Raw genomic sequence first — 25,339 nt, 5'->3', positions numbered from 1 at the left:
AGCTGTGTAAACCAAGTCAAATGGTTAACGGTACGCTACGGGTGGCGTAGCGTAGGGATAATCGTGGCCTAAGAGCGACGTTGACTTGGTATCCAACCAGGAGCTGAAGCTAAACGTCCAGCTACAGGATACGCCATGCGTCTCACGTGACGGCCATGACGGAACGTACGTCATTAAGTCCCCCCAGTTTAGTTGGAATCAAATTGCCTTTGATTGTAACCAAACTATATTGAATAAAATATTATAAAAGGCCATCATTACTGACACGCCGTAAACGTCATATCTTGTTTCCTCATAGGGTGTGCTAGGGGATGATGTCAGCAATCATTACGTTTTACAGCTGTAAAAATGAAACGCCACGAATCCAACGACTGTGGTTTAACATCCCTAGGACACGTGTTCGATCAGGATCAAGGCCCATTAACTGGGCCCACAATAAGTTTCTTTTATAAATATGGCGTTTTTACCTCCTCATTTTTACATCTCTTTCTCCGCTTCCTTATTATTAAACAATTTCTTATCTCCTCTCAATACGCGTGCCGTTTTCATTCTAAGGTAAACCAAAATGTCTAAGGCTAACGTTTCTACAGAAAACACGACCGTTACGACGGAAGAGATGGAGAAATTTATAGTCGAGTATCCGGTACTTCGAGACGTACCAACAATGGTAGCGATACCCGGTCAGCGTCCCGACGAGCCGTCGCAAGGATACTTTACCTTATATTGGAAGGCGGTGGCGTTGGGCAACCTGCGTTTTCCGTTGAGCCCATTCGTGACGGCTGTACTAGACCATTATCACATTAGCGTCTCGCAATTACATCCTCACGCATGGCAGCGTGTTACTATATTCGAGATGTTTTTAAGGGCATAAAATAGACCCGCGAGTCTGAACGTTTTCCGAGCGACGTTCAAACTCACTGCTTCCGGAAAGGGGTGGTACACTTTTGAGAAAAAGTGTAACTTTACCACTAAGAAGTCACCGTCCCTCCATGATTGGAGGGGAATGTTCTTTTTTGCCGGGACCGATCTGCTGGGCGAAGGGCGTGCCCACCTCGCACAATGGCATTCCAAGCGTTCTCAGACGTCTCCAAGATTCCAGACCTTAACCAAGGGGAGCGGGAGCTTTTTAATTCGTGTAAGGACGCTACGCTTGAGATGCGTCCTTACGGCGAGGTGATGCTGAAACTCTGCAATGTTCAGCATTATTGGCCATGGAGTGACAGAGTGCCATTGATCATGTGCGACGAAAGGGGTATGCTCTTCGTGCCGTTACGTCTTTAAACTTGTAAGTATTCTGCTCATGTAATTTTTTTAACTCATCTATTCTTTTGCAGAGATGGATTTCAACAGAGTTCTCCGCCGCCCTACTCTTGATGGCGTTTCCTTCAAGAGATTCCCAAAGGCCAACCTTCCGGAAGGTCATCCTTTGAAAGGTGATGATGTTGCTGCTGGTTCATCCACCAACGCTGCCAGCGACGTGGCAACAACACAACCTACAACCGGCTCAACTCCTGTCACCAATCCGGATCCGATATCCGTCGATGTTCCCACAATTCAGCCGGAACAGCAAATACAACAGCAGAAACGCCCCCATTCTCCCCCAAAAGTGACCATCCCGACTGGCGGTCACAAAAAGAGGAAAACGCCACGAGAAGTTGCAGAAAGCAACTTAAAAACTTTTGAAGAGATTCCCAACCAAGGTGGGTATTATGAAAACCCTGATAATAACCCCGCTACGTCACCATAATCCCAATGGGAGAAACTAATCAAGTTTGTTATTTCTCCAGGGTTACGCATGGGAGTCCCTATCGTCCATCTTCAAGATTCATCCGACGCCCAAGGAAAGGCGTCGGAAAAAGACAAACTGACGGCATCCGGTTCTGGCGACGCGTCCGGCCAGCGTTCCACTTCTTTGGAGGAGGCTTATTCTCCTGGTTTTGGAAAACAACCCACCTTTAGCCACATGGAGACCATGTGGAACGTGTCCCACAGCGACGCTCTGTCGCAGTTTGAGTATCTGCAACGGATTTGCCCTCCGGTGCTTTATGAGGCGGTCCGAAAAATGCCTGATAGTGTCGTCCACCACGCTAGGGTTCAGCATATTTATGAAGGGCTGGTGCTGATCCGCAACGAGCTTCAGCGAACTATTGAACTGGATCAACGTGCCCGTCGCGCGGAGGTCTGCGGTAAAGAGCTGAATGCTGAAATTGTTCAAGTTAGGGAGGAGCTGAAGCGGGCTAAGCAAGCCACTGCCGAAGCAGCGGTGGAAAAGAAACAGGCCCTAAGGGAGGCCCAAAAGGCTATCAAAGAAATGGCCTTGCGCGCCGAAAAAGAACAAACTGCGCTAAAGGACCTGGAGGCGGCGCATAAAGAACTGGCGGAGGAGAAAGCCAGCAAAGATCTCCTCGCCGTCTAGAACCAAGCATTGTCCGCTGCCAACCAAAAGGCAGCGGACGATTTTCAAGAGCTTTGCAGCCTCATCCCCTCTATTTTTTTCAAGGCACTCAAGGTACTGGAGGTGAAGCAGCCGTTTCAGAATTTGGTAGATGCTACAAAGAAGGTGGAGCATTTCGACGCGTACACCATATTGATTGAAAATGTCGATATGTCGGACCCAATTCCAGAGGCGATCCAAGAGATGGCGGATGAGGACGCCTACGACCTCCATGATGTGGCGGTCAATGCTTGCACGACCATTAAGGTGCCGTTTATTGAACAGATTGGGTCAACACCGGACCTTAACTTGGCCAAAGTAAAGAAGATGATCCCGTAGTTGTAGGGATTTTTTTAATTCTGTATTTTTATTTGTGTTCCTGATGTAATGGGTGTAATTAAATCAATGAAGTATCGATTTCTTATGATTCTTGTTATTTTACTTGTGTTCCAACTATTGTAAAACATGTTTATATAAATATGTACGCCCCGTCGTCACGGCAACGTACCGTTTGTCAAGCTTACACTTGATGATTGTCGACATTGCACTCATCTACTTAGTGCTGGGATTAATGCGACGGATACGAAATCCGGAGGCATCCCGTTCCGAGGGCTAGGCGTACCTCCAATACGCCTAGCATCGCCAATGCCGTCTAAAGATTAGATGATGTCTTTGTTCATGGCATAAGTAACTTGTGAGTGGACTTACATTTATAACACCGAAGCGCGGCCATAATAGTTACACAATACATTAGTAATGAAGATTGAAAAATGCATTTAATTGAAAACTGAAAACAAAGAAGTCTAATGCGCGACGCGCTTACATTTGTGGTGATCAATCACAAACTTGGTAAAATGAGAAAGAAAAATTTTCAACGAAACGATTCAAAATATTTAAACATAGAACTTCTTTAAGTTGGTTGCGTGCCAGGTACGCGGTACAAATTTGCCATCATGCGTCTTTAGGTTATACGCTTCGTTGCCAAGTGCATCTGCAATCACATACGGGCCTTCCCAATTGGGTCCCAATTTTCCAGTATTCTTGACCCGGCTGGCGTTGTTATTACGCCACACAAAATCATCGGGGCGAAAAGTACGTTCCTTCACACGTTGATTGTAATACTTGGCAATTTTCTGTTTGTTTGACGCTTCCCTGATAGCGGCTACGTCACGCCTTTCCTCCAACAAGTCCAAATTTTCTTTCAAGCTAATGACGTTGGACTCATCATTGAATTGCACTACACGTTGGGTTGGGACAGCAATTTCAGCGGGTATCACCGCCTCGGTACCATATACAATGCTGAATGGCGTTTCTCGATTGCTTCCTTTTGGCGTGGTTCGGAACGCCCATAATACTTGTGGAAGCTCATCTGCCTAACCTGTCCTGTCCATGTCCAACCTTGCCCTTATCCCGGCAACGATATCTCTGTTGGTGACTTCGACTTGCCCATTTGCCTGCGGATGGGCAACAGAACTGAAAGTCTGTTTGATATTCAACCCGTCACACCATGAACGAAACGGATCGTGAGCAAACTGTTTGCCGTTATCACTTACAATTTCGTGTGGTATTCTGAAACGGCACACGATTTCCTCCCAAACAAAATTCACAATCTGTTTACCCGTTATGCTCTTTAAAGGTTTGGCTTCAACCCACATGGTGAAAAAGTCAATTGCAACGACCAAGTGTTTTCCATCCGGGAAGGGGCCTACCAAATCAATTGCCCATTTGTAAAAGGGCCAAGCTGACGTCATGGGAATTAGTTCATGCACCGGCATGTGAATTTGCGGGGCGTGACGTTGGCATGAAGCACAAGATTTGATAATCTCTTTCGTGTCACGGTACATGGACGACCAAAAATACCCTAGCCGCATTATCTTCCCCACAACGGTCCTAAATCTTGCATGCATGCCACAAGTCCCTTCATGCACCTCCCTTACGATTGTTTCCGTCTCGCTTGGGCCGACACACCTTAAAAGCGGTGCCGTGAAGGATTTCTTGAACAGAACTCCATCCCTTAACATGTACATAGGTGCTTTCATACGAATCTTACGTGCCGTTGCCCCGTCGACTGGCAACGTCCCGTTCTTAAGATACGTAACAATGGGACTCATCCACGTCTCGACCTCTTCTACAGGGGCTGCTTCCTGTGATTATTTTGCAAGAAAATCGGGACGTGTACGTTGTGTTTTAAACAGATTATGCGTATAGCGTATTTGTTATCGAAGCGAGTCGATACCTGTACCACGTCAGTGGATTTTTGACTAAGGACCTCCACCCAAACGTCCTTGGCGAAGTGGCTGAACACGCTTGATGCGAGTTTGTTGAGTGCGTCGGCCTTTTTGTTCAAGGATCGCGGCACTTGCGTTATTGAGAAACGCTCGAATTTGTTGGCTATTTCTTCTGCCAATGCCAAATAATTTTGCATAGCCGGATCCCTAGCTTCAAACGTCCCATTTATCTGATTCGCCACGAGTTGGTAATCAACCGACACCTTTAGGTATTTTATTCCCATCTTTTCAGCCATTCTCAAACCAGACAACAATGCCTCATATTTCGCTTCATTATTGGAGGCGGGGAACTCGAAACGCAACGCGTATGTATGTTCCTCTCCGTCAGGGCCAAATAAAATTAGACCTGCACCCACCCCATCAGAACTCGATGCTCCGTCAGTGAATAGTTCCCACGTGACGATATTTGGTACTTCTTTGACGACTGGCGCTGGTGGCGCGGCGCATATGAATTCAACCATAAAATCTGCCATAATCTGGCCTTTGACAGCGGCACGGTGGGCGTAATGGATTTCATGTTCACCCAGTTCGATTGCCCACTTGGCTAGCCTGCCAGAAACCTCCAGTTTGCTCAATACCTGCATGAAAAACTTGTTAGAATAAATTTCCTCCAAGGTGCTCCGGTCTCAATCGCCGTACCGTACCTGTTTAATAGGCAAATTAGTTAGCACCAGCATTGGGTGTGCTTGAAAGTACCGTCTCAACCGTATTGCGGTGTGGACCAACGCGAAAATAAGCTTCTCAATCGGTTTGTAGTTAACTTCGCCATGTTGTAGCACTTTGCTCACAAAATAAACTGGCATCTGTGTGCCGCCATGCTCCACGATGAGCACTGAGCTAACAGCCTCAGTTCCCGCCGCCAAGTAAATTGTCAAAGTTTCGCCTGAGAACTCAACATGTTAGCATCACAATATTTATAAATTCGTTAAAAATTGTTACGGAACGGTTACTTTACCCGGCACTGGTGCCGTCAACGTCGGCAACGTCCTTATCAAAGCCTTCATTTCTTGGAAAGCGTGATCCGCTTCAGGAGTCCAGTCAAAATTCCATCCCACGTTGTCTTTCAACACTTTGAAGAATGGAAGTGACCGTTCTGCCGCTTTTGACAGGAATCTGGACAACACTGCCAACTTGCCGTTCAGACTTTGTACCACCTTTCTCGTTCGCGGTGCTGCCATTTCATTAATAGCTTGAATTTTCTTAGGGTTTGCCCGTATACCACGCGTTGTGACGACGTGCCCCAAGAACTTTCCCCCCTCGAATCCAAAAATACACTTCTCCGGATTCAGCTTCATGTTGATTTTTCGTAGAGAGTCGAACGTTTCCTAAATGTCCTTCAAAAGGTCCGTTTCGGCGTGACTTTTGATTACTATGTCGTCGAAGTAAGCTTCCACGTTTCTACCGATCTGTTCTTTGAATGCAGCGTCGATGATCCGTTGGTACGTTGAGCCGGCGTTTTTCAAACCAAAGGGCATCTTTTTGTAACAAAAAATGCCTTGATCTGTGTGGAATGCAGTTTTGTCCTCGTCGCGTTCCGCCATTTGGATCTGGTGATAGCCCTTGTAAGCATCAAGGAAACATTTAAAACGAAATCCCGCCAATGACTCTACCTTTCAGTGTATCTCTGGTAGTGGATAGTTGTCTTTGGGACAAGCCTTATTGATGTCTTTGAAGTCGACACACATCTGCCACGAGGCGTTCGCTTTTTTGACCAGTACTGGATTGGCAACCCATGTTTGGTACTTAACCTCTCGCAGTATGTCTGCTTGTACCAACTTTTCCACTTCATTCCTTAGGAAGGCGCTACGCTCCGGAGCCATGCCCCGTTTCTTTTGCCTTACTGGAGTCATACTCGGGTTGGCGTTTAAATGATGTTCTGCAACAGTACGAGGTACTCCCGTCATATCTGACTCTTGCCATGCAAACACGTCAGCGTTGTTCGCCAAGAGTTCACATAATGTACTTTTCGTTGCGTCGGATAGTGATTGTCCAATCTGTATTACCTTCTCAGGAAAGGAATGGTTGATGATAACGCTTCCCCCTTGCTCAATCGGTTCCATCTGATGTAGCGGCTGTTTGACCTGGCCCACAATCGGGACCCGATCAGAGAAAACAGTTGCAACGCCTAACGGAGTTGGGAATTTCATCATGCCATGCACAGTTGATACTATCGCGCCGAATTCGCACAATGCTTCCCGTCCCATGATAATGTTGTACTTTGACTGGCTTCTGACAACCACAAAGTTTAAAGCTACCGTTCGTCGTTTCGTATTTTCCTCTAACGTAACGTCAATGCTTGCTCGACCCAGAGGCCAAGTCGTTTCGCCTGTGAATCCCGCGACGGGATGGAGTGGGGGTATTAGTTTGTCTTGCACATCTTGTGGTAGCTGTAAGAAGCAATGTTCGTATAAGACATCAACGGCACTTCCCGTATCTACATAAATTCTCGAGACCTTGCATCGTCCTACTGTGGCGGTTATCGTTACGGGAAAGTCGGTAGGACAGACTCTCCAAAAAGCAGGAAACGTGATAGGGGCACATTCCCATTCCTCCAAAACTTCCGCCTTACGAACGTGACCCGCGTGCCACATTTGTACCATGTGGATGTGCTTTTCTGGAGCTTTTTCTTTTCCCCGTTGCCAGGCAAATTTCTTTGTCCGGGGACTTTGACACGCGACAGTTTTAGATGGTCAAGTTCCCCCAGTTTCAGCCGTTCAACTATCACCTTCTTTAGTTCCCTGCAGTCGTCCACGTCGTGACCTTTATCTTCATAAAAAAATACACCATTTACTTTCATCTACAGCGAAACGTGGCTGCATCGGCTTTGGTGGCGGGAAATCTTTACTTATCTCTTCCGTTGCCAAAATTTCTTTAGGTGTTTTTTACAATGACTTGACCAAACTTTTCTCAACTGCCGACAACCTCTTGGGGACGTACCGTTCATAAGGACGGTAACTGTTACGGTGGTCAGACTTATGACTGGAACGTCCGTAGCCCCTGTTGCCGCCGCTGCCACTTCCTTTATACTCGTTACCTGTATTACCTTTGATGTTTCCCTTGTCGTCTTTATCGCTCCGGTCCGTTGTGCTGTGATCCCCAACGGCAGCGTCTACAAATTCCTCGGAACGTACATAATCCTTTACCATTTTTACAACTTCAACGTACGTTTTTGGCAACTTACGCCGCATCTATTTTACCAACGACAAATGACGAGTTTGGCAGTTTCCATGATGTACGCGGAGATCTGCTGCGATTCAGGCAGATCTGGAATTTTTTAGCATTCCTCTGTGAAGCGGGAAGTAAAATTCATTAGGGATTCACGCGACCTCATCTTGATGCTGTGCGCATCTAGGTGAGTCAGTTCGGTGCGTTTAAAGTTCTGGAAATGCTGCACAAACTTAGTTCTAAGGTCCGTGTAGCTGGATATGCTCAAGGCAGGTAATTTCGCAAACCACTCTCTCGCGACGGCTTGGAGCTGTCCCGGGAACATGTGGCACGCCGTCGAGTTATCCCAATGCTGAGTCTTGATAGCGTGTTCGAATTGCTGCAGGAAGTCTTCCGAATCCGTGGTGCCGTCATATACCCCTAGCGTGAGGGGAGTAGTAAGGACGGCGGGCAACGGGTGGGTGGCTATCTCTCGAGTAAACTTCTCAGACGTCGCGAAAACCTCAAACGTCTGCTTAACGTTGTCTCCCATCATAGCGTACCAATTGTTCAACATGTTGTCAGCCACGCCAGGCTGCTCGACCTGAGCACTCATAGATTCTGGCGCGGCTAGAATTAAATTCTCAATTAAGTCCTTTCGTGCTTCCTCTCGGGTTTTTCCAGAACTTTTACCAGTCTCTGACGCCGGACGTGTAGAGCTTCGTGGTTGAACTTTGGATATACCAGTTGGCCTTTCGCCGCCTTTGGACATGAGTGACGGTAAAACGAATCCCCCTTTTTCCAGAAAACGTATCGCTTCTTCACCGCCGATGGGTTTAAGCTGGCTTAAATTAGTTTCCGGGTTTTCCGCCTCCTCGGCGTCACGCCTATTGGTTTCATCATCATCGTCAAATTGCAACCTGGTACGCTTGATGGAGTCATCTGGTGTCTCAAAAGAGCTGTCGTCATTGGGCTTCAAAGGGTCATACGATTCTTTGCCGTTGTTGGCATTTGGTGATGGGTTGGAATCGCCTGTCATCTTGTGTGAAAGTGTTGATCAAATGGTCCCACGGATAGCGCCAAATGATCAAACCAAAATTGATTTGAGTGTAATTAGTTGAATGACTAACATTCGGAAGGGTTTCCTTCGGTTTACGTGATGAGTATGAGGGGTGATGTGGTGGTTAACTTTTGCCGAGCCTCCAAGGTGAGCTTAGAAGAGTAATCAGCGGTGGTAAGTGTAAAATGTTGATTAATTGCTAAATGTGTGATTATGAGCAGTATTTATAGGCATAAGATGGCGGTTACCAAGGATAACCACCACTAGCCCACTAAACCACGATTACCACTCCTGGAATCCTCTAATCATGCCCAATAACTGCTCCACGTTCTCCTGATTTGTCGGAAGGACAAGTAGCTGTGTAAACCAAGTCAAATGGTTAACGGTACGCTACGGGTGGCGTAGCGTAGGGATAATCGTAGCCTAAGAGCGACGTTGACTTGGTATCCAACCAGGAGCTGAAGCTAAACGTCCAGCTACAGGATACGCCATGCGTCTCACGTGACGTCCATGGCGGAACGTACGTCATTAGAGACTATCCTTGATTGAAGTGCAAACCACATGGACTATCAATGATTAAAAAAAAAATACAAGGACTAGCAATGATTTTTGTTACAAACTACATGGACTATCCTTGATTATATATTTTTATATTTTGCACACCAAACTAAAAGAACTAGAGAAAGTAATAGTTAAGGAAAATTATGAGAAGGATTTAATTATTTAGTTAATTTAATTATATTTTTATTTAATAATTTTTAGCGATATTAAGGTCGCTGACGGGACCATTAACCACCCACCCGATCATATACATGAAGTCACATCTCATGGTAGGAAGAAACCTCGGGATATTTTTTTGAAAGGCAAGTTGTTGACATCGAATACTCTCATTCGCCACGCACGCACGCGCTTTCGGGCAGGAAACCTGTGATGACCCGGAAATTTCTGACCAGATTTAAACTTTAATCTTTATATTATTTCGACACGATAAGCAAAGTTTGTTAAGTTGAATCTCAATAATTTTAAACTATGTTTATACATTCATTTAACCTCGACCAAATTCCAATGATTCACGAACCATTATATGAACGGACATGATTATATATGTATATGTGTATATATTATAACTTGAAAACGTTAACAAAGTATTAGACGTATAATACTTTACACGAACGTATTTGTTTCGATACAGGTTTAATATAATTATCAACGAAATTAAAAGATAATATCAAATGATTGATTTATCAGATACATTATATGATCGTGAGTCTCTATTGAGAGGTCCACTTTGATTTAGGAAACCTTTCCTTTTTAACGATATTCGGAATAAATGGTAAAGTGACCTACAAGTAAGAACAAATATTTCAATTAACGATTACTAGACAAAGGTTAGTAGAGATTAACTTTCAACACAATGATTGTCTCGTGTCTTTTGATAAAGTTAATTATTTAGTTTTCTTAATATTGAAAACGTTTTACGACATAGATGAAACCGTTTAAAGAATGAATTTGAATATAACTAATTCTGGAAAACTAAATTATATTTATTCGATTTAGTTCAAATATATGAAAGCATTCTTCGAAATAATAGATTTTTAATTATTATAACGTTTCGATAAAAAGATGTGAATGTAATTAGTTTTAGAGAACTATAGTTATTCGATTTAGTATGGACACGTTTTTCGATATAATAGAATTTGATTGTTAAAATGTTTTTATGGATTTTCAATGATATGAAAATGAAAATAAAGATAAAATAAAGGTTTCTAATGAGCACCAACAGACTACAACATTTTATCTCAAGATTTCAAGTTAAAATGATGGAAATCACTAAACCTGCGCACTTGCACGAGAAAAATCATAACTAAATCATACTAACTCGAAAAAGGGTGATTCTGGTGTCCAGACGTCCATAACTCAAAAATCTACAACTTTCGTGAAGACACCATACGCGGACCGCGTACCTATCTACGCGAAACGCGTAATGTTTGTCGATATAAAAAGTTTGTCGACATAAAAAGTGATGGCGGCTTTACTATTTATGCACGTTTCCTATCTTTTTTTATTTAATATATTATTATTATTACTTTATTATATTATATTTATATTATTATAATATTCATATATATATATGATCATATGTCGATAATTTACAAAAACACATGCATGATACATTTCTCGGGAGTATATGATCCCTTCTCACTTCCTCTTTTATCAAACGCAAATATCCATCTATCTATCTACTTTGTATATTATTATTTATGTTATTATTATTAATATTAAGGTTATTAATATTACTATTAGTAATCTTATTATAATTAGTAGTATTATTATTACTACATATATACATAAAATACTACGACGGGAATATGCTCGGGTGATTTCAAAATAAGTTTTCAAATGGGTTTTAGCTACAGAAATTATGGGTTATAGTTATGGAGGTTATGGATATTGTTCGAGGGTATTGCTCGTGAGTCAAACTAATGTTTATCATCTCCGTTGCGTCTACGTCCTTTCCTACAATATTGAATCACAATATTGATACGTTGAGATCTACGATTATTTTGCATTTCGAGTTTCGGTCACATTTCAGTGAATGACCTTATGTGTTGCTAAGGTGAGTTTCATATGATCCCTTTTACTCAATATATTTTTGGGCTGAGAATACATGCGACTGTTTATAAATACTGAAAATACTAGATTTATATGCGTGAGTTTCATTTGCTCCCTTTTTAAATGCTTTTGCAATATATATTTTTGGGCTGAGAATACATGCACTTTATTTTAAACGCAAAGGACACAAGTACATACTAAATTCTACACCGAGTTTGAACCGAAAATCCCTTAGCTTTGGTAACTAGTAACTGCCGGTTATAAGAACTGGTGGGCGCGAGTAGTTATATATGGATCCATAGGGCTTGATATCCCCGTCCGAGCTAGAGCGCTAGCCTTTTAACGGACGTATGCTATTTGAGAAGCGTACACGTTGGTTTGCGTGTATTATTAAGATGATTATACAAAGGGTATAAAATATATATACGTTAAGTTTAGTTACCATGGTGCTCAATTTCGTAGAATATTTTGATAAACGTTTCTGGATGAAACAACTGAAAACTTGTGATTCACCTTTACATACAGATTATACGAAACAATAAAACTATGAACTCACCAACCTTTGTGTTGACACTTGTTAGCATGTTTATTCTCAGGTTTACTAGAAGTCTTCCGCTGTTGCTTATATGTTAGACAAGTTATGTGCATGGAGTCTTACATGACATACTTTTCAAGGAAACGTTGCATTCACCAAATCATCACCATGTATCTTATTTTGACTGCATTGTCAACGGAAGTACTATTGTAAACTATTATTTACGGTGATTGTCTATATGTAGAAATCATCATATGTCGAAAACCTTTGATTTAAATATTCATTTATGGTGTGCCTTTTCAAAAGAATGCAATGTTTACAAAGTGTATCATATAGAGGTCAAATACCTCGCAATGAAATCAATGAATGAGGTATTGTCCATATGGATTTGGAGCGATCGTCACAAAACCCGAACCTCATTACAGGGATTCGAACCTTAAATCATCCCGAGGGGCAGGCAGTCGGATCTTTGTCTTGAATACGGGTCGGTAAAACCTTCCCCGGGGCAATCTGGCTTTCAGGAAATAAATCCCACGAATATTTTTTAGGGGAGGGACTCGAACTTGAGACCTCCCCACCATCATCCCAATGCACAAGTATAAAGGGAAATTACACTTAAAGAAAACCCTTTGAAGGTACCATGTTAAATATGAGCATAACCCATCATGTTCAATAAACCGAAAAGGATTCCATAATCATTTGCAAAGTAAATTACATTATTAAATCCCCAATTGAGGCTCGAACTCGAGGCCTCCAAACACTCAGGAAAAGGTGTTAACCACTCGAATAAATGAGGATGGTTTAATGTTATATGAATGATTAATACTCTGTAATTAACTATTTTAATTAGTACAGTATTATTGTAGATAGATATTGTCACTCTCATCTATTATATATTTCGTTATCCTAACTGTGGATATTATTTAGGAATGTTTAGTTTTAAGATGACGATTTTGTTCGTCTAATTTATTGTATTTGTCTCAATTTGTAATGGTCATTCCCCAATGACACATTTGTTTATATGTTTTCTAAGGAGCGATTTTAATGTTTATGTGATCATTTTAATGAGTTTTACAAGAAGCGAATTTAAAATTCGAACATACATAAATGCTAAGGCATTTGATAGTTTAGATTGGAATTATCTTTTAATGGTTATGAAGGCAATGGGCTTTGGATCTCGATGGGTTTCATGGATTGAATCTTGCTTAAATTCGGCATCAGTCTCAATCCTCGTTAACGGGTTCCCGACAAAGGATTCGTGCTAAAAAGGGGTGTTCGGCAATTATCGCCATATCTTTTCATCTTCGCCACTGAAGGTATTAGTCTCTTATTTAAAAGTGCCATCGAAAAGGGTTTATTTAAGGGTGTGGAAATTGGCTCGGAAAAAGTTGTTGTATCACACATCCAATACGTGGACGACACTATTTTATTCGGGGAATGGAGTGGGAGAAACGTACTTAATCTAATGAAAATATTGCAATGCTTTGAAAAATTATCAGGCCTAAAAGTCAACTTTGCAAAAAGCTGCCTTTTTGGCATCCGTGTTTCTTTACAATGTATCGAAGCAACAGCCTCGGCAATTGGATGTATAATGGGCAGCTTTCCAATGAACTATCTAGGGCTGCCGATTGGATCGAAAATGAACAAATTAAAGGATTGGGATCCATACATTGAAAAGTTTCGGGGACGATTATCGGATTGGAAATCAAAATCGATGTCTTTTGGTGGTCGACTTGTGATGACCCGGGAATTTCCGACCAAATTTTAAACTTAATCTTTATATGACTTCGACATGATAAGCAAAGTCTGTTAAACCGAATCTCAAAAACTTTGAACTGTGTTCATATGTACAGTTGATCTTTGACTATGCTCGACAATTCACGAACAATTGTATGTGACTAATTATGTTGTATATATATATATATATATATATATATATATATATATATATATATATATATAATTAACAATTTTTGAATTAATGGATTATACTTTAATCAATGGAAATTAAAAATGTAAATTTATATTTAAAAAAAAATAGTTAAGCAAATATTAAAATGGATATATATATATAAAATGTATGATTTCTATATATAATTATTTAATTTAGATATAGTGCATATATTTTCAATTATACATAATACATAATTAGTAAATACTACATAAGTAATAAATTGTAAAATAAATATATTAAATATAATTCCAAGTTTAAAATATAATGGTAACGACAAATTATATTATTACTACTTTCATAATTATTAATATTATTACCAGTAATATTAATAAATGTTAAATATTAAATTTTAATAAATTTAAGGTTATGATTATCAAGATAAATACTAAAAACATAAATATTTCTATAAGAATGGGTAAAATTATTATTTAACTGTAATTTAAATATCATTAGTTATTATGATTAATACTATTATTATTACTTTTATAAATACAATTACCATTAGTATTATTATTACCATTAACAAAACTTTATTAATAATTATTTGTATTTGTATTATTATTATTTAGTATTAGTATTAATATAATTATTATATTAATTATTAATATTAATCATATAAAAACAACAAATTCGTACAAGTGGTTACAAGTTGCAATCAAACTTTATCCTAATTTGTTTTAGGTCTGTAATATAGTATGATTCAGTTCCAATAAGTCACAATAACACCCAAATTATATTAGGAATGGTACGTTTTTTTTCTTTTTTTTTATATTCTTTATTTTCATTTTTTTTGTTTATGATGTGGATCCTGTCGATCAAGTAGCGAGGTAATAAACAAATTATTCGATGAATTGGATTCACACTTTCAGTTCTGTTATTATCTTATCAAATTAAAATCCTTACAGACCCCATCAAATTGATTTTTTCAACAAAAAGCACAAGGAACCCGTCGGTTTCCCTGTTATTGGTTTATTATTGCAACAGCCCGATTTCTTCATTAAATTCAAAATCTAAAATTGTAGTTTTGTTAAGAATCCTTTATTGAAACTATCTGCAAAAACTTGAATTCCAATTCTTAAAATCGTGTATGAATTTTGAGGTCAAAGTTAATTTCCTAAAAAGTCAAAGATGTTGTTCGTAGTGAAATTCATAAAGAGTTTGATGTTTTGAATCAAATTGATGTTTCAGAAAGATTACATGAACGATTTGGAACTCATTTCATGTTTTAACTCTTGTCTAAAACCCTCTGGAATTTGAAAACCGATTTAAAGTTCATATTTTTTTTATTTTCGAGCAGTAACAGAATTGTTTGATATTTATATATATTTTTTTGTTTAATTGAACAGACACCCATTACAGGTCATCTGTAAATGAATTTCAAAGCTTACTTTAAATTTTAAATCATTGTTGTAAATATGGTGTGAGTTCTCTGATCGATTGTTGCCTTGAAGAAGAAGAGACATACAAGGCAGGTTTATAAAAATTAAAGTTGAGTATAAATCAGAAAAGAAGTAAACAGATGGTTGGTTCTGGGTGTTATGCTAAACCGAGAGGTCTCGGGTTCGAGCCTCGCTTTGGTCAGAAATTTTTAGGAAAGTGTTTTTACAATGGTTCGTGAATCCGAGGGCAACCCTGCATTGTTCAATATCGTTGTATGTATTTTTACTACAAAATACATTAAGTGAGTTTTCATTACTCCCCTTTTATATATATTTTTGGAACTGAGAATACATGCGCTGCTTTTATAACTGTTTTACGAAATAGACACAAGTAATTGAAACTACATTATATGGTTGAATGATCGAAATCGAATATGCCCCTTTTTATTAAGTCTGGTAATCTAAGAATTAGGGAATAGACACCCTAATTGACGCGAACTCTAAAGATAGATCTATCGGGCCCAACAAGCCCCATCCAAAGTACCGGATGCTTTAGTACTTCGAAATTTATATCATGTCCGAAGGAGGATCCCGGAATGATGGGGATATTCTTATATGCATATTGTGAATGTCGGTTACCAGGTGTTCAATCCATATGAATGATATTTTTGTCTCTATGTATGAGACGTATGTTTATGAGAATTGGAAATATGAAATCTTGTGGTCTATTAAAATTATGAAATGGTTATTTATGCTAAACTAATGAACTCACCAACCTTTTGGTTGACACTTAAAAGCATGTTTATTCTCAGGTACGAAAGAAATCTTCCGCTGTGCATTTGATCATTTTAAAGATATTACTTGGAGTCATTCATGACATATTTCAAAAGACGTTGCATTCAAGTAGTTGAGTTTATCAAGATCATTATTAAGTCAATTATAGTTGGATATATTATGAAATGGTATGCATGTCTGTCAACTTCTGATGAAATGAAAGATTATCTTTTCAAAACGAATGCAATGTTTGTAAAATGTATCATATAGAGGTCAAGTACCTCTCGATGTAATCAACTGTTGTGAATAGTTTATAATCGATATGGACTTCGTCCGGATGGATTAGGACGGGTCCTTTCAGTTGGTATCAGAGCGATGGTCTTAGTGAACCAGGTCTTACATTAGTATGTCTAACTGATAGTTGTTAGGATGCATTAGTGAGTCTGGACTTCGACCGTGTCTGCATATCAAAAGTTTTGCTTATCATTTTTGTCGAAGATCATCTGCTTATCCTCCTTAGGAAATCACTTACTCATTATTCTTAGTCTAGACACGTTTTACTGCATTGACTGCATGAATAGTGTATAGACAAAATTCATATCTTAGCGTATCTGTTACTTCATATTTTAGCGTATCTATTACTGTAACTTTGTCTGACAAATTCCGTAGATTTCCTCCGTAACTTATGGGATTTTAGTATTATATATGCATATGTAAATTATGTATTGCAGAGTACTAATCTACATCCTATAATCTATTTCTTATCGAAAATCCTTCATCTGATCGTATGAGATGAATCCTGCAACCAGTTCGAGTCCCTCAGATTCCGATAGTTATTCTGACAGCTATTCCGACATAGATGTTCACCTAAGCTCCTAAAATAGCGTCATCGGCATGAATCAACCAATCAGCCATTATCAATTCATCAGATGGGTTCGTAGTCGACTTAATTAATGGAAACGCACAGAAGGCAATCCCTTCCACCAATCGAATTCTCCTCTTGACAATGAACTTGAAGCGTTTACCGGCAAACCATTTCGAGACACCATTTTCAGTCTCATTTCCAGGGTAACTCGACAAGATTATATTCTATCCACAATTCCGAACCTTATTCATCCGCTCGTTCCGACCGACAATCATCCTGGAGTAATAAGTCAACGAACTTCGCGATCGAAAAATCAATTCGGAGAATATGGTGCAAAATGTACCAGCTTCAGCAACATCACCGGCACCAACAGTACCATCAGTAACAGCACCAGTACCATCAACAATCCATGCTTCAATATCACTATCTGTACCTCAAGCATAATCATCGTTCTACGAATCGTTCTACATAAACTATCTTCGTCCATCATGGCGATTACGTAATCTCTAATGTTTTAGATATTATGTACTCTAGTTCTAGCCGTAAGCCTAATGAGTTTAATATGGCATTGACTCATTAAATCCATGATTACGTCTGAAGAAAATATATATGTATATATATTGTTTCATAAAGACTGTAATTAAAAATTCTCTTGTACAAACTGTTAATGGTGAAAATATTTTAACGGGTAGGTAATACCCGAGGAATATTTAAATTTCACTTTAATAAGTTACACTGTACATTCTTCGAAGCTAATTCAACAGTCATTTACTATCCTATTTACATCTACAGAGATACGTATCTGTTCAACGCAGAATAACCATTTTCATTCAATTTTAAATTTGAATTTTGACCTATCAGAATCCAACAAGTGGCATAATGAAGAAATAATGGACACAATAAAAATTGATTAGAAACAGACTAATTGACAATATGAAATTTTGTTAAGAAACCACGCTAACAAAATCTAGCTAACTGTTCCTAGCTAACTGTTAATTCCATATTACATTTTATTTATCGCAATTTAATTATCGCAATTTATTTTATCGCAATTTTAATTCTCGCAATTTTATTTAACGTCATTTAATTTCTGTTATTTACTTTACGCACTTTATTTATCGTTATTTATTTTACGCACTTTAAATATCGAGACACCTATACAAGGTTTTGACATATCATATCGACGCATCTATATATATTATTTGGAATCACCATAGACACTCTATATGCAGTAATGATCGAGTTCTCTATACAGGGTTGAGGTTGATTCTACAATAATATATATACTTTGAGTTGTGATCGAGTCTGAGACGTATACGGGTCACGATACGTATTAATTAATTTGAATATTAAATATTAAACTATATATGAATTATTAGACTGTCAACTGTGGACTATTGACTGTGGACTAATAACATTGGACAATTAAAATGAATTAAAATATTGATTATAACATATGAAACTAAATATTTCTTCAAGTTGCCACTTGATTTCATCTTAAACCTCATTTATATCTTGACGATTACAATCTGCGTTTAAACCTTTCATGATTCTTGAAAACACCTCAATCGAGAGGATGAACCAACCGCACTTCATCTATTGAAGAAAAGATTTATGCATATAGTTATGCACCTGAGAAACTCTCGGCAACTGAGTAAAAGTTTGACACGTAGCCGCGTCAGATCCTTTGGCATTTATTAGCAAAAATGACTTTACGATCCCTTTTCAAAGTAGCCAATTTTGTCACAGCTCCAGCAAGTCAACTTCGACTTGTCATTCGAAGTAGCCTTATTATACTCCTGATATATACGATTATTCTTTTGATATCGGAGAATTCTTTTATATTCCACCATATTACCAGCAGACATACCAGCAACCTCGTTACTTCTTGGATTAAATCTCTCTGACAAATCATTATATTTATTCATTGAAACCCTATCATATACTCATCCGCATCTTGTAACGAGAACTGCCATACCAATTACCTGGAATCAGCAATCAGTACTTTGAAAACTCACAGCATATCTACATCAACAGTTATATGTATGACATTTAACTCTTAGAATTATGATCTCTCCTTCTGGAATTATGAAAAGCACTCAGTCACAAATCAATACTCTGAATGTTGAAAAAGCTGAATGAAGCAGCAGAAACCATAGACAACCATAAACGACCATAATCATCGAAAGTTTGATGATAAAGATTAGTATGTTGGAAAAGCTCAGAAAAGTTGGAACTGGAAAGCGGATTGAGCTAACCATAAAGGAAACCAAGGAGAAATACAAGTAACATACCCTAAATTCATAGAACCCAGATAAATCTAGATCCGTTGAAATCTTTAGAGAATATCTTGCTCTGAAGTCATGTTAAAATCTTGCGGAAAATCTTTCTCCATCAACAATCGAACTTAGAAATTCCAAAATATCATCATCAATATCTTCGATATTTCTAAGGATATTTTCATAAATATTCTCGTCCGAAATTATATACCTCTTCGTGCTTCCTGTGTATCATTATATTCGAAACATTCAATAGAAAAATTTAGTACCGAAAAGCAGATTATGCGAAACTATGAAGAAAGCCGTGGACAAATCACAAAGAATAAGTCTGACTTCAAAGAATCCAAATGACTCAATGTCTGCTAAAAAGTCTTTAGTGAATATCTTGCTCCTTACTCTAAACCCTTACGGATAATAGTTTCCATCATCCTCTGATCTTAGATATTCAAAGATATTATCGTATAGTTCATTACAAACATCCTACATATTCTGAAGATATTTTCATAATTATTCTTATCTGAAATCATTAATCTCTTCGTGCTATCAGTATTACATCATATAGAAACTGTTAGTTTCTATATTCTGTAAACTTTCGAGCTTAAAAAAAAAAAATGAATGTTATTGAAGTAATGTTGGAAACTGATGCATGAGTTAGTATAATATAATGACATTTGATCAACGTGATTATATTACAGTAATTCATGCTGAGTTTCTAATAAAACATGATGATTCACAGATCATAACGTCATCATGTGCCATGTTACACAACTCTTACATTCTGTTAAATCTATGATCATGTCAAGAACATATTTTCTTGATAGTCCTATCTTTTCCTTGAATTCTGGTAATTTGACAAGTCAGATTGTGCTATTATTGTTTTCTTCTAAGAACATTAACAATGTTCATTCTGAAACGTATATCTGCGAATTCTGGACCATTACAAGAGATGCCCAATCACAAGAAGAAGAAACGAAGGGACAAAGCTTCGAAATAGAAAGTGGAGTATAAATCGCAGCAAATATAAGGGGAGATATAAAGCCCAATAACAACACGGAAATTACAGACCATGTATATCAATATTTATCGCAACATAAAGACACGGGAGAATTAAAAACACTATAACCCCAAAGGCGAAGTAAAAGAAAACAGATTCCTTTGGTGGAATTTGGAAAATGAGAATGATTGTTGCAATAGTCAGGATAAGGACAAGGATCGAAACTGGATTAAGCATTTTCATAATCTTTTGAATGTATGAATTAAGAAAGAAAATATAGGAATGGTGAGAATAATGGAACGGAAGAGTTTAATTTATAATGAAAATATCAGACAGAGTAATCGAGGCAGATCACCGTATTTAATTATAGAGATCTTAATTTCCTTACTCGCCGAAGAATCAAATCTTTTAGATTTCGAAGATTTTCTTTAAATCCCTTAAATTCCGAAATTCAACCAAGACAACGTCAAAAGTTAAGACGCACCTTATTATCCAAATTCAACCCTGACTCTGTCAAAAGCTAAAAAAAAAAAAATCTTAATCCTTTCATTTCACTATTCTGTGATAGCTTCATTCGTACTCTTCGAATAATCGAATTATTTTTATCCATATTACTCAATGATGATAAAACTCAAGTTATCAACTTATATTCATCATGAAAACATTTTTATTGTTAGCCATGACCACCTCACTCAAATTTCGGGACGAAATTTCTTTAACGGGTAGGTACTGTGATGACCCGGGAATTTCCGACCAAATTTTAAACTTAATCTTTATATGACTTCGACATGATAAGCAAAGTCTGTTAAACCGAATCTCAAAAACTTTGAACTGTGTTCATATGTACAGTTGATCTTTGACTATGCTCGACAATTCACGAACAATTGTATGTGACTAATTATGTTGTATATATATATATATATATATATATATATATATATATATATATATATAATTAAAAAATTTTGAATTAATGGATTATACTTTAATCAATGGAAATTAAAAATGTAAATTTATATTTAAAAAAAAAATAGTTAAGCAAATATTAAAATGGATATATATATATAAAATGTATGATTTCTATATATAATTATTTAATTTAGATATAGTGCATATATTTTCAATTATACATAATACATAATTAGTAAATACTACATAAGTAATAAATTGTAAAATAAATATATTAAATATAATTCCAAGTTTAAAATATAATGGTAACGACAAATTATATCATTACTACTTTCATAATTATTAATATTATTACCAGTAATATTAATAAATGTTAAATATTAAATTTTAATAAATTTAAGGTTATGATTATCAAGATAAATACTAAAAACATAAATATTTCTATAAGAATGGGTAAAATTATTATTTAACTGTAATTTAAATATCATTAGTTATTATGATTAATACTATTATTATTACTTTTATAAATACAATTACCATTAGTATTATTATTACCATTAACAAAACTTTATTAATAATTATTTGTATTTGTATTATTATTATTTAGTATTAGTATTAATATAATTATTATATTAATTATTAATATTAATCATATAAAAACAACAAATTCGTACAAGTGGTTACAAGTTGCAATCAAACTTTATCCTAATTTGTTTTAGGTCTGTAATATAGTATGATTCAGTTCCAATAAGTCACAATAACACCCAAATTATATTAGGAATGGTACGTTTTTTTTTTTTTTTTATATTCTTTATTTTCATTTTTTTTGTTTATGATGTGGATCCTGTCGATCAAGTAGCGAGGTAATAAACAAATTATTCGATGAATTGGAATCACACTTTCAGTTCTGTTATTATCTTATCAAATTAAAATCCTTACAGACCCCATCAAATTGATTTTTTCAACAAAAAGCACAAGGAACCCGTCGGTTTCCCTGTTATTGGTTTATTATTGCAACAGCCCGATTTCTTCATTAAATTCAAAATCTAAAATTGTGGTTTTGTTAAGAATCCTTTATTGAAACTATCTGCAAAAACTTGAATTCCAATTCTTAAAATCGTGTATGAATTTTGAGGTCAAAGTTAATTTCCTAAAAAGTCAAAGATGTTGTTCGTAGTGAAATTCATAAAGAGTTTGATGTTTTGAATCAAATTGATGTTTCAGAAAGATTACATGAACGATTTGGAACTCATTTCATGTTTTAACTCTTGTCTAAAACCCTCTGGAATTTGAAAACCGATTTAAAGTTCATATTTTTTTTATTTTCGAGCAGTAACAGAATTGTTTGATATTTATATATTTTTTTTTGTTTAATTGAACAGACACCCATTACAGGTCATCTGTAAATGAATTTCAAAGCTTACTTTAAATTTTAAATCATTGTTGTAAATATGGTGTGAGTTCTCTGATCGATTGTTGCCTTGAAGAAGAAGAGACATACAAGGCAGGTTTATAAAAATTAAAGTTGAGTATAAATCAGAAAAGAAGTAAACAGATGGTTGGTTCTGGGTGTTATGCTAAACCGAGAGGTCTCGGGTTCGAGCCTCGCTTTGGTCAGAAATTTTTAGGAAAGTGTTTTTACAATGGTTCGTGAATCCGAGGCCAACCCTGCATTGTTCAATATCGTTGTATGTATTTTTACTACAAAATACATTAGGTGAGTTTTCATTACTCCCCTTTTATATATATTTTTGGGACTGAGAATACATGCGCTGCTTTTATAACTGTTTTACGAAATAGACACAAGTAATTGAAACTACATTATATGGTTGAATGATCGAAATCGAATATGCCCCTTTTTATTAAGTCTGGTAATCTAAGAATTAGGGAACAGACACCCTAATTGACGCGAACTCTAAAGATAGATCTATCGGGCCCAACAAGCCCCATCCAAAGTACCGGATGCTTTAGTACTTCGAAATTTATATCATGTCCGAAGGAGGATCCCGGAATGATGGGGATATTCTTATATGCATATTGTGAATGTCGGTTACCAGGTGTTCAATCCATATGAATGATATTTTTGTCTCTATGTATGGGACATATGTTTATGAGAATTGGAAATATGAAATCTTGTGGTCTATTAAAATTATGAAATGGTTATTTATGCTAAACTAATGAACTCACCAACCTTTTGGTTGACACTTAAAAGCATGTTTATTCTCAGGTACGAAAGAAATCTTCCGCTGTGCATTTGATCATTTTAAAGATATTACTTGGAGTCATTCATGACATATTTCAAAAGACGTTGCATTCGAGTCGTTGAGTTTATCAAGATCATTATTAAGTCAATTATAGTTGGATATATTATGAAATGGTATGCATGTCTGTCAACTTCTGATGAAATGAAAGATTATCTTTTCAAAACGAATGCAATGTTTGTAAAATGTATCATATAGAGGTCAAGTACCTCGCGATGTAATCAACTGTTGTGAATCGTTTATAATCGATATGGACTTCGTCCGGATGGATTAGGACGGGTCCTTTCACGACTCACGCTCATAAAGTCGGTACTCAGTAGTCTTCCGTTATATGCCTTTTCCCTATTCCGTGCTCTATAGGGGGTCATAAATATGCTGGAAGGTATATGTAGGAATTTTTTTGGGGCGAGTCGGGGGAAAACAAAAAAATGTCTTGGATAAGCTGGGAGACCATTCTTTCGCCTTATGCGAAGGGTGGTCTAAATGTTGGTGGCATTTGCGGGTTGAAAAAAAGTTTTTTTGGGTAAATGTTATTAAAAGTATCTGTGGTCGGGAAGGGGGTTGGGCGCGAACATACCTATAGGTACTCTCAGAAGAGGCACTACTTGGAATTCGATACAAAAGATAAATATCAATTTGCGAAAATTAAATATCGAATTCTTTAGTTCGTTTGCTAAAAAAGTCAGTAATGGGAGGAATACATTATTCTGGGAATATGTTTGGCTTGATGATACTTTGTTGTGTGAAAAAGTTTCCAAGACTTTACAGGTTAGAATCAAGAAGACGAGTTTTGGTCTCTAACTGTGTAAGCAACGATAGAAATTTTAATTGGCAATGGTCGAGAAGCCCGAGTGGTAGAACTGACGGCGAATTGGTTCAGCTTGAAAGCATAGTAAAAAAACTATACGTTTGAGGAGGATACCGAAGACTCGTGGGTATGGAGATTGCACACAAAGGGAAGTTCACAACACAAGAGCTCACGAATCCATTGAATGACAAGATATTATAAAACTCGTTTCTGTCTAATGAAACTTTTCGAAATAATTACCTACCGCAAAAGATAAGGATTCTTATTTGGCGAACAAGACTTCAAAGAGTTCCGTTACGAGTGGAATTGGACAAAAGAGGTGTGGACCTTGATACGATCCTCTGTCCCGTTTTCAATACTGAAACTGAGACAGTGGACCATGCACTTCTTTCGTGTTCAACAGCAAACAAATTATGGGGGCGTATCTTCACGTGGTGGAATGTTAGATAGGGTCAATATTCGGGTAGGTGACATGTTCAATGGCATAATTCTGGGCACAAATCCAACCATACATTCGAAATTATGGCAAGCTATAGAGTGAGTGGGTGGTTATATATTATGGAGAAATCGAAACCTAAAAGCATTCGAAAAAAGAGCTAGACAGTCCCGATGATATTCAAGAAAAAAGTTTCGTTTGGATTTCCTCAAGGTCATCAAAAGTATCCTTAGATTGGAATCAATGGTTGGTCAATCCAAGCGTTTATGATGATCATGGTTGATTACTTTTCATATACTCATCGTTGCAGCTCGAGTTCTTAGTCCCATTGTAGTAGTCGATTTTGTATTTTTTTTCCCTACAGTTGGATGCTTAGTTTATGTTAGGTTCCATAAATGCTCTCTTTGCATTTTTTTTTTTATGGCGAAGAAGATTTTTTTAATATATAATAAACACAATAACTTCATCAAAACAATGAAGGTTATCGGTAAAAGTACAATGGAACGATTATAATCAAGATACAAAACATGGAAATATACACAAGATGAGCAACATAAATAGAAACTAATGGCAAAGTAAGAAAGGATTATGCTCCCAAACGTAAGC

At 37.2% G+C, this 25,339-nt stretch overlaps 1 protein-coding gene across 1 annotated transcript; it reads right to left on the bottom strand.

The window, feature by feature from the left end:
• Window positions 1–6,335: 6,335 nt before the first annotated feature.
• LOC139867983 (uncharacterized) lies at window positions 6,336–7,322 on the bottom strand. Its single transcript, XM_071856326.1, has one exon. It carries the CDS (start codon window positions 7,320–7,322, stop codon window positions 6,336–6,338), a length of 987 nt encoding a protein of 328 aa, XP_071712427.1.
• Between the last annotated feature and the right edge of the window lie 18,017 nt (window positions 7,323–25,339).

The sequence above is a fragment of the Rutidosis leptorrhynchoides genome, chromosome 9, assembly GCF_046630445.1.
Source record: "Rutidosis leptorrhynchoides isolate AG116_Rl617_1_P2 chromosome 9, CSIRO_AGI_Rlap_v1, whole genome shotgun sequence".
Lineage (NCBI taxonomy): Eukaryota > Viridiplantae > Streptophyta > Magnoliopsida > Asterales > Asteraceae > Rutidosis > Rutidosis leptorrhynchoides.
The sequence above is the reverse complement of the archived record's forward strand: the minus strand, read 5'-3'. Positions and strand labels throughout refer to the sequence as shown.

What these genes read in the sequence shown, in the direction of transcription:
- LOC139867983 (XM_071856326.1), bottom strand. Translation starts at nt 7,322, where the DNA reads ATGGTACAAATGTGGCACGCGGGTCACGTTCGTAAGGCGGAAGTTTTG.